This window comes from Rana temporaria, chromosome 6 (genome assembly GCF_905171775.1).
Source record: "Rana temporaria chromosome 6, aRanTem1.1, whole genome shotgun sequence".
Classification (NCBI taxonomy): Eukaryota; Metazoa; Chordata; class Amphibia; order Anura; family Ranidae; genus Rana; species Rana temporaria.
Genome location: NC_053494.1, coordinates 222,236,888 through 222,247,259, shown reverse-complemented (window position 1 = coordinate 222,247,259; position 10,372 = coordinate 222,236,888). Strand labels below are relative to the sequence as shown.

The window sequence follows — 10,372 nt, the reverse complement described above, 5'->3', positions numbered from 1 at the left end:
GTGCTTGGGGACTTCAACTTCTGGGCCAACTCCTCGCTTGACCCCGTTGCCGACGCCTGCATCGACCATCTGGAAGGATTAGGTCTGCAGCAACTAATACAAGGCCCCACTCATGCCTCAGGCCATACGCTCGATCTCATTTTCAAACAAAATTTGGAAATTGACATTGTGGAAAATGAGCCGCAACCATGGACCGATCACCATGCCATTAAATTCACAATCACCAAAAAAAAAACGACAAAACTGGACCAGATCTCAGAAGAAGCTCCACTCGGATCTCTTCAAAACAACACTAGGGAACAAAATAAAAACAATCCAACAACAGCAAACAGCCACAGAAACACTGGAAGCCATTAACAAGGCTCTACTACAGTCAGCCGACTTGGTAGCACCTAAACGCAAAACTGGCATCTGAAATAACAACTCCAGCTGGTTTAATGACCAACTGACGTTGCTAAAACAAGAGCGTAGAAGAGCAGAAACGGCTTGGAAAAGGAGCCCGTCAGATAAAAACCACACCACTTACAAGATAATAACCAAGAGATATCGCAAAGAAATCTTTATGGCCAAAAAAAACTTCTCCAACATCATCGCAAATGCCCTAAACCGCCCCCGAGAACTCTTCAAGCTGGTCACTCAGACTATGAATCCTGCTTGTTTAGAGGCCCCCAATTCTGATTCACAAGAATTTTGCAACGAATTATTGGATTATTTCATTAATAAAATTGAAAAAATCCGGGAAAGTGTTCAGCAAAATGGAATCGGCACCAACCCCCCCCCCCCCCAAATCACAAACCCAATACCCACATAAATTCGCCACAATCACCTAAATTCACCCTTAAACCCATTTCCATTAATGCCACAAAAAACATCATCGGGACCCTGCGTAATAGCACAGGACCCAATGACATTATCCCCACTAAACTGCTGAAAGAAAGTGCCGATATACTGGCACCAGCTATCACGCAGCTCATAAACCAATCATTCAAGGAGGGCATGGTGCCCACCTTGCTGAAACAAGGCACAATAAAACCTATCCTAAAAAAAACCTCTTCTTCACCTCTTCCCGGCCTCGGGCACAGCAGGCTCCCAAAGGGGCGCCCAGGTCGGAGGAAGTGCATACTAGTGGTTGAGCAATGACTAGCAGGGAAGAATGTATAACTATTTGTGTTATAGAGTGCAGTTTGTTTGTACTGATTGTTATGATGTGGAATGTCTATGCCTGATATTTTGACAATCGGTCCGCCCAATGTTGGGTGACCGGTTTATGTTTTCTATTCCTTTATTTCTGTCAAAAACATTTTCTTAATAAAAATCCTATTGAACCTAAATGTCTTCTCCAAGGTAATGGAGAAAGTAGTTGTACAACAGCTGCAACTGCATTTAGACACCCTTAAATTACTCGCCTCGTTTCAATCAGGCTTCCGTCCGGGTCACGGAACAGAAACGGCGCTGCTCAAAATATGGGATGACACTCTAGAGGCCGCAGACGAAGGAGAATCTTGTCTCCTGATACTGCTGGACCTAAGCGCAGCTTTTGACACTGTAGACCACGGACTACTACTGGCTAGGCTAGCTGAAGTAGCCGGAGTCGCTGAATGTGTTTTACCCTGGTTCTCCTCCTTCTTGGAAAACCGATCACAAATAGTGAAACTGGGACCTTTCACTTCCGGAAAACGTACGGTATCATGCGGAGTCCCTCAGCGGTCCCCCTTGTCACCCGTATTGTTCAACATCTATCTCTGCCCTCTCTTTGAAATCATCAGTAACCAGAAGTTACTTTACCACTCCTATGCAGACGACACACAACTGTATTTCCGCATCTGCAACAAAAAGGATCATTCTCTTGGACTAGAGAAATGCCTCACTCTAATAGATAACTGGATGACAAACAGTTATCTTAAACTCAACGGCTCGAAAACAGAACTTCTCCTGTTTCACGCCAACCGAAAAAATCACCCCGCGTCAACATGGACGCCCCGCCCATTCTGGGTAAAACTATCACCCCTAGCACCAAAGTCAAAAGTCTCGGAGTGACACCTACATGACAATGGATGCACAAATAGGGTCAGTAGTCAGCGGATCCCACCATCTGCTGCGCCTACTACGCAGACTCCTCCCCTTTATCCCGAAAGAAGACATTGCAGTCGTGGTGGGAACAATCATCAATTCCAGACTTGACTACGCAAATGCCCTCTATCTCGGTCTCCCCAAATACCAAATCACTCGTCTGCAAGTCATTCAAAATACAGCCGCTCGACTAGTGACTGGGAAAAAAACATGGGAATCAATCTCACCTTCACTGAGATCCCTTCACTGAGATCCCTTCTCTGAGATCCCTTCACTGAGATCCCTTCACTGAGATCCCTTCTCTGAGATCCCTTCACTGAGATCCCTTCTCTGAGATCCCTTCACTGAGATCCCTTCACTGAGATCCCTTCACTGAGATCCCTTCACTGACATCCCTTCACTGACATCCCTTCACTGAGAGCCCTTCATTGGTTGCCAGTAAAAGACAGAATCACTTTCAAGGCACTCTGCCTAATACATAAGTGTATTCAAGGAAACGCCCCCCAATATCTATGCGAAAAAATAAAAGCTCATAACCCCAATCGCATTCTGCGATCCACAAATCAAAACCTACTCCAGATACCCAAAGCCAGATACAAGTCCAAAGGAGATCGAAGATTTGCAGTCCAGGGACCTCGCCTGTGGAATGCGCTCCCAACCACCATCCGACTGGAGGAGAACCACTTGACCTTCAGGAGAAAGATTAAAACCCATCTCTTCTGAGGTCAAGGGGTTCCTTACCCATGAAATGGGTACAGCGCCCAGAGGCGATTCAGTTCGCATGTGTTGCGCTTTACAAGTTTCTCACTCACATCAATGCTTAAAGAGGTTGTAAAGGTTCGTCTTTCATTTTCTAAATTGGTTCCTTTAAGCTCGTGCATTGTGGGTTCACTTACCTTTTTCTTCGATTTCCCTTCTAAATGTTTTTTTTTCTTTGTTTGAATTTCTCACTTCCTGTTTCTCCTCAGTAAGCTTTCCCCCATCATCCGAGTGGTGGAAAGTCATTTAGAACAGCTTACTGAACAGCTTACTGAGGAAGAACAGGAAGTGAGAAATTCAGACAAAGAAAACAAAGAAAAAAAAACTTAGAAGGGAAATGGAAGGAAAGGGTAAGTGAACCAACAATGCACAAGCTTTAAGTAACCTATTTAGAAAAAAAAAAAAAAATGAACCTTTACAACCCCTTTAAGTACACAATTTTTATATAGCACCAATGAAGATCGTTGGTGTCATGCATTTGGCTCTGCAGTGGTGTTGGCATTTGGAACTGTAACGGTATGGCCCGTGGGACCCAGAAGGGTGTGGGGTACTCCTGTGTCAGCTTCACCAATGACTCTTGTGTCTAGGGTCATCCTATGTCCACTAGGGGCATAGGATGACTGAGAAATGGTATCTCGGATTACATGAGATGGGACAGTAATGATAATTCACAATGTATCCCAGGATATCTCGAAATATTACAGGTGGTTAATTCTGAACCCAACAGGTCAATAATAATGTGATTCATTCAATGTGGGGGACACATACTGTTAAGGTGTTAATTAAGTCTGGCTCCTAAGATATTTCATTGTGTGATGCTAATTAACACTGTATTATGTGAAAGTTCTATTGATGATAATATGTGTTGTGAGTTAGCACACTCTAAAGGTCAGACGTCTGACTTATGTTTACTAAAGGAATGTGTATTGTGTAGTAGGTGAGAATAGCTTATCGCGGAGTCAGAATGTCTGTCTAAGATGTGGATTGAGGGGGACTCGTTAGTACCCATTGTGTGATGTTGTGGTTGGAGTGTGTCATTGTCCCTTTGATTACTGCAGCATGCTTTTTACTGTATAAAAAGAGCGTGAGTTTGTCATTAAAGGGGCAGATCCTCAAAGAAATTACTCCGGCGTATCTCTTGATACGCCGCGTAATTTAAAATTGTGTGCGTCGTATCTTTGTTTTGGTATCCCCAAAACAAGATACGACGGCATCTGTGTTAGATCTGATTTCCGACGACCCACGAACGTACGACCGGCCGTCGCATTTTTTTACGCCGTTTCCGTTCGGCTTTTTCCGGCGTATAGTTAAAGCTGCTATATGGTGGCGTACTCAATGTTAAGTATGGCCGTCGTTCCCGCATCTAATTTAGAAAATTTTACGTTGTTTGCGTAAGTCGTCCGTGAATGGGGCTGGCAGCCATTTACGTTCATGTTGAAAATAATGACGTCCTTGCGACGTCATTTGGAGCAATGCATCCAGGGAGTTTTTACGGACGGCACATGCGCAGTTCGTTCGGCGTGGGGACACGCTTCATTTAAATGAAACACGCCCCCAACCTGCCCAATTTGAATTCTGCTGCGAGAGATACACTACGCCGCCGTAACTTACGGCGCAAATTTGTTGAGGATTCAAAACAAAGCCAAGTAAGTTACAGCGGCGTAGCGTATCTTACATATGCGCCGTGTATGTATGTGGATCTGCCCCAAAGTATCTATTCGTTTGGAACCAGAGAACAGAGCTGTGTGTCTCGTTTTCTGGGGGAAGTCCAATGGGTCCTGTCTGCTGGATTGTGGAGTGTCGATAAGCTGTCGTGGGTTGGTGGAATGGAATATCGTAACGGCGTTAACCCCTGACTGTTACAGGAACTATGCAGGCACCATCAAGTTTTGGAGGTCAACCAGCCACATCTTAGGGGAACCTCTTGCAGCCTTTGGAGGAAGCCTAGAGTCTGATGGAATCCTGGCTGAAAATTACTGGTCTGGAGACTGAATATTCTCACATGGCCATCGGGGTGGTGGACTCTTGTCCCCAGCATGCACAAAGTCATCATTAAGTGAATGGAAATGGTGCCGTAGCTGCATAGGACCTGTTGGGAAGAGATCCATCTGAATAACAAAAAAGGGGGATGAGAAATTTGGACCTTTTTAGGAGGGTCAGTTGAGAAATAATGATAGTGGTGATAATTTAGGCTTGGACAGGATTCATAGACCAGACAATACACTTGGGGGCAGATCCACAGAAAGAGTACGCCAGCGTATCTACTGATACGCCGGCGTACTTTCAAATTTCCTGCGTTGTATCGTTGTTTTGAATCCTCAAAACAAGATACGACGGCATCTGGGTTAGATCTGACAGGCGTACGTCTTCGTACGCCTTCGGATCTAAGATGCAATTCTTCGGCGTCTGCTGGGTGGCGTTCCCTTCGTTTTCCGCGTCGAGTATGCAAATTAGCTATTTCCGACGATCCACGGACGTACGACCGGCCGTCGCATTTTTTACGCCGTTTCCGTTCGGCTTTTTCCGGCGTATAGTTAAAGCTGCTATATGGTGGCGTACTCAATATTAAGTATGGCCATCGTTCCCGCGTCTAATTTTAAATTTTTTACGTTGTTTGCATAAGTCGTCCGTGAATGGGGCTGGCCGCCATTTACGTTCATGTTGAAAATAATGACGTCCTTGCGACGTCATTTGGAGCAATGCACCCTGGGAGTTTTTACGGATGGCACATGCACAGTTCGTTCAGTGTGGGGACGCGCTTCATTTAAATAAAAACACGCCCCCTACCCGCCCAATTTGAATTCCGCCGCGAGAGATACACTACGCCTCCGTAACTTACGGTGCAAATTCGTTGAGGATTCAAACTAAAGCCAAGTAAGTTACAGCGGTGTAGCGTATCTTACATATGCGCCGGGCGCAGCGTATGTATGTGGATCTGCCCCCAAAGTATCTATTCGTTTGGAACCAGAGAACAGAGCTACGTGTCTCGTTTTCTGGGGGAAATCCAATGGGTCCTGTCTGCTGGATTGTGGAGTGTCGATAAGCTGTCGTGGGTTGGTGGAATGGAATATCGTAACGGCGTTAACCCCTGACTGTTACAGGAACTAGGCAGGCACCATCAAGTTTTGGAGGTCAACCAGCCACATCTTAGGGGAACCTCTTGCAGCCTTTGGAGGAAGCCTAGAGTCCCATGGAATCCTGGCTGAAAATGACTGGTCTGGAGACTGAATATTCTCACATGGCCATCGGGGTGGTGGACTCTTGTCCCCAGCATGCACAAAGTCATCATTAAGTGAATGGAGATGGTGCCGGAGCTGCATAGGACCTGTTGGGAAGAGATCCATCTGAATAACAAAAAAGGGGGATGAGAAATTTGGACCTTTTTTAGGAGGGTCAGTTGATAAATAATGAGAGTGGTGATAATTTAGGCTTGGACAGGATTCACAGACCAGACAATACACATGGGGGCAGATCCACAGAGAGAGTACGCCAGTGTATCTACTGATACGCCGGCGTACTTTCAAATTTCCCGCGTCGTATCGTTGTTTTGAATCCTCAAAACAAGATACGACGGCTTCTGGGTTAGATCTGACAGGCGTTCGTCTTCGTACGCCTTCGGATCTAAGATGCAATTCTTCGGCGTCCGCTGGGTGGTGTTCCCTTCGTTTTCCGCGTCGAGTATGCAAATTAGCTATTTCCGACGATCCACGAACGTACGAGCGGCCGGCGCATTCCTTTACGTTGTCTCTAGTCAGCTTTTTTCGGCGTATAGTTAAAGCTGCTATTTCGTGGCGTACTCAATGTTAAGTATGGCCGTCGTTCCCGCGCATAATTTCAAATTATTATTTTTTTTTTGCGTAAGTCGTTCGTGAATCGGGATGGACGTAATTTACGTCCAGGTCAAAACCAATGACGTCCTTGCGAGGTCATTTCGCGCAATGCACGGCGGGAAATTTAGGGACGGTGCATGCGCAGTTCGTTCGGCGCGGGGACGCGCTTCATTTAAATGAAACACGCCCCCCTACCCGCCCAATTTGAATTTCGCGCCGTTACGCCGATTGAGATACACTACGCCGCCGTAACTTACGGCGCAAAATCTTTATGGATTCGAACCAAAGCCAGGTAAGGTACGGCGGCGTAGCGTATCTGAGATACGATGCGCCGGGGCAGATCTTTGTGGATCTGCCCCTTGGTGATTACAAATGTGAATGTTACAAGCAGAAAAGATGGATTACTCTTTATAAAAGGTGTCCTTGTAGTGTACAAGATCATAGAAAGCCTTCTATCCCACTGGACCCCCGGCACATCGCTTTCTATCTTGTGTATTTTTCTTTCTGTATAATGGGCATTTTCTTGTGTTTTATGTATTTTCAGGCATTTACAAGTCATCTGGAAAACTCCACTGATGCGGCCACTAGCGAGGCCACCAATAGGCAATCGGTTGGGACGGGATCAAGTACGTTTATGTAATCAGAATCTATAAGAAAATTGTGGGCGGAGACAGTCCCCCAAACTAGTCTCCAAGGATAGGAGAACGGACCCTTGGGGACTAGTTTGGGGGACTGTCTCCGTCCCCAATTTTCTCGATTTTTGTACTCCCCGTTTAGCTTTGAGGCTTTTATTCTTTGATATAAAGCTTTGTCTGCTATAGGGAGTTTATTTCCCAAAACGACTCCACATACAGTATGTTATAATCCACAATGGAAGCTTCACATCCGATCCTAATTTAGTATATATATGTCCAAATGTCTGTGAACCCCTGACTATCACACCTATATGAGCTTGTTGAACATCCCATTCTAAAACCATTACATAGTTAAAAAAAAAAATATCGTACCATCCCATGTACCCAATTCTATACCCACATGTGATCCAGAGGAAGGCAAAAAAAAACAGCAGAGCGATGATCCAATTTGCTACAGCAGGGGAAAAATTCCTTCCTGATCCCCCCGAGAGACAATCGAATTTTCCCCGGATCACCTTTACCTACAAATCTTAGTACTCAGTTATATTCTGTACATTAGGAAAGTATCCAGGCCTTTCTTATAGCAATCTATTGATCCACCTCTGGAGGGAGTCTGTTCCACATTTTCACAGCTCTTACTGTGAAGAATCCTTTCCGTATTTGGAGGTGAAATCTCTTTTCCTCTAGATGTAAAGAGCGCCCCCTTGTCCTCAGTGATGACCGTAAAGTGAATAACTCAACACCAAGTTCACTGTATGGACCTCTTATATATTTGTACATGTTGATCATATCCCCCCTTATTCTCCTCTTCTCAGGAGAGAATAAATTCAGTTCCTCTAATCTTTCCTCATAGCTGAGCTCCTCCATTCCTCTTATCAGGTTGGTTGCCCTTCTCTGCACTTTCTCCAGTTCCCCGATATCCTTTCTGAGAACTGGGGCCCAAAACTGAACTGCATATTCCAGATGAGGTCTTACTAATGATTTGTACAGATGATATCTCTCTCTCTGGAGTCCATCCCTCTCTATACAAAAAAGGACTTTCCTCGCTTTGGAGACCGCAGCTTGGCATTGCATGTTATTATTGAGCGTATGATCTACCAAAACCTCCAGATCCTTCTCCACTATGGATCCCCCCCAGATCCTTCTCCACTACGGATCCCCCCAGATCCTTCTCCACTACATATCCCCCAGATCCTTCTCCACTATGGATCCCCCCAGATCCTTCTCCACTACGGATCCCCCCAGATCCTTCTCCACTACGGGTCCCCCCCAGATCCTTCTCCACTACGGATCCCCCCAGATCCTTCTCCACTACGGATCCCCCCAGATTCTTCTCCACTACGGATCCCCCCAGATCCTTCACTACGGATCCCCCCCAGGTCCTTCTCCACTATGTATTCCCCCAGATCCTTCTCCACTACGTATCCCCCCCAGATCCTTCTCCACTACGTATCCCCCCCAGATCCTTCTCCACTACGGATCCCCCCCCAGTTGCTTCTCCACTACGGATCCCCCCGGTCCTTCTCCACTATGGATCCCCCCAGGTCCTTCTCCACTATGGATCCCCCCAGGTCCTTCTCCACTACGGATCCCCCCAGATCCTTCTCCACTACGGATCCCCCCAGATCCTTCTCCACTATGGATCCCCCCCAGATCCTTCTCCACTATGGATCCCCCCCAGATCCTCCTCCACTACAGATTCCCCCCCAGATCCTCCTCCACTACAGATTCCCCCCCAGATCCTTCTCCACTGTGGATCCCCCCAGATCCTTCTCCACTGTGGATCCCCCCCAGATCCTTCTCCACTGTGGATCCCCCCCAGATCCTTCTCCACTGTGGATCCCCCCCAGATCCTTCTCCACTGTGGATCCCCCCCAGATCCTTCTCCACTACGGATCCCCCCCAGGTCCTTCTCCACTACGGATCCCCCCCAGATCCTTCTCCACTACGGATCCCCCACCAGATCCTTCTCCACCATGGATCCCCCCCAGTTGTACCCCCCCCCTAGTATGTATGATGCATATTCTTAGCCCCCAAGTGCAGAACTTTACATTTATCAATATTAAACCTCATTTGCCACATAGTCGCCTAATTAGACAGAGCATTGAGATCGGAATGCAAACACATTAATGTGTGTTTGCCTCTTCCCCTTCTCCCCATGACCATTATTGTGGAGTTTCCCCCTCCTCCCCATGGCCATTATGGTAGAATTGGGTCCCATTTGTGGCTATAGTATATAGATTTAAGAGGAGGGTGACAATAGAAGGAAGGAAAGTCGGTATGGATAGAAGAGGAGAAGAAGGCTAATGACAGATGGGAGGACAGGGGGAATGGATGAATTGGCGGAAAAGGACGAGAAGGATAATGACAGAAGGTTGGGGATGGCTTGAAGAGGAGGATGATGACAGAGGTGGGGACAATGGGGGGTGGATGGAAGGTGGAGGATAAGAATAATATACAGGAGGATCCATTATCTCTGGGTGTCTCTGATTCTGGAGAATATAACTTTCTGCAGTTGCCGGGCCATAGTGTTGTTAATATTTCCATGTACAGTTGATCATCAGCGGTGGGAACGCGGCTTTCTTTTATCCCCATAATAATCGATTTTCTTTTCTGTCTTGCAGCGTTCTTTGGGACGGTGACAAACCCCTTACTCGGGGTTCATGAAATGAAGATCGGATCTGTCACTTTTCAGGTGAAGACCGGCGATATCACCAAAGAGGAGACCCATCTCATTGTAAACTCTTCCAACCGAGACTTTTCTCTGTGCAGAGGTAATTCATCCCGACCCCGAAATGCAAATCTCAGATTCTAGATTGGAAATCATTCATGCAGAAATCCAGAACAATTGTATGTCACAGATCAGCTGCGGTGCAGATCTGTGTTTTACTTTTTACTGCTGTAGGTCGGCTGGTTCCTGTGGTTGCACAAGCTTGTGTTTAGCTCTTGCTGCACTCAGCATCTATGGGTGCCGCCGGCTTCACCTGTTGCCTTTTATATCCTTCCTTTCTGCTACTTCCTGTCCAGCTTCCCATGTGCTTCTCTGTTTAGATTCCACTCAGACCAGTTTCTGGTTGC

General features: G+C 46.5%; 2 protein-coding genes across 2 annotated transcripts in view; both read left to right on the top strand.

Annotated features, from left to right (window-relative positions):
* The window catches only part of LOC120944301 (protein mono-ADP-ribosyltransferase PARP14-like), a 575,277-nt gene that overhangs the window by 490,042 nt on the left and 74,863 nt on the right, over nt 1–10,372 (top strand). The gene's annotated exons all lie outside the window — the stretch shown is intronic.
* LOC120944300 (protein mono-ADP-ribosyltransferase PARP14-like) overlaps nt 1–10,372 on the top strand; it is an 80,832-nt gene that overhangs the window by 44,443 nt on the left and 26,017 nt on the right. Inside the window, exons 9-10 of the mRNA XM_040358332.1 lie at nt 7,204–7,285; nt 9,919–10,068. Of these exons, the coding sequence (XP_040214266.1) occupies nt 7,204–7,285; nt 9,919–10,068 (232 nt within the window). The remainder of the gene's footprint in view (nt 1–7,203; nt 7,286–9,918; nt 10,069–10,372) is intronic.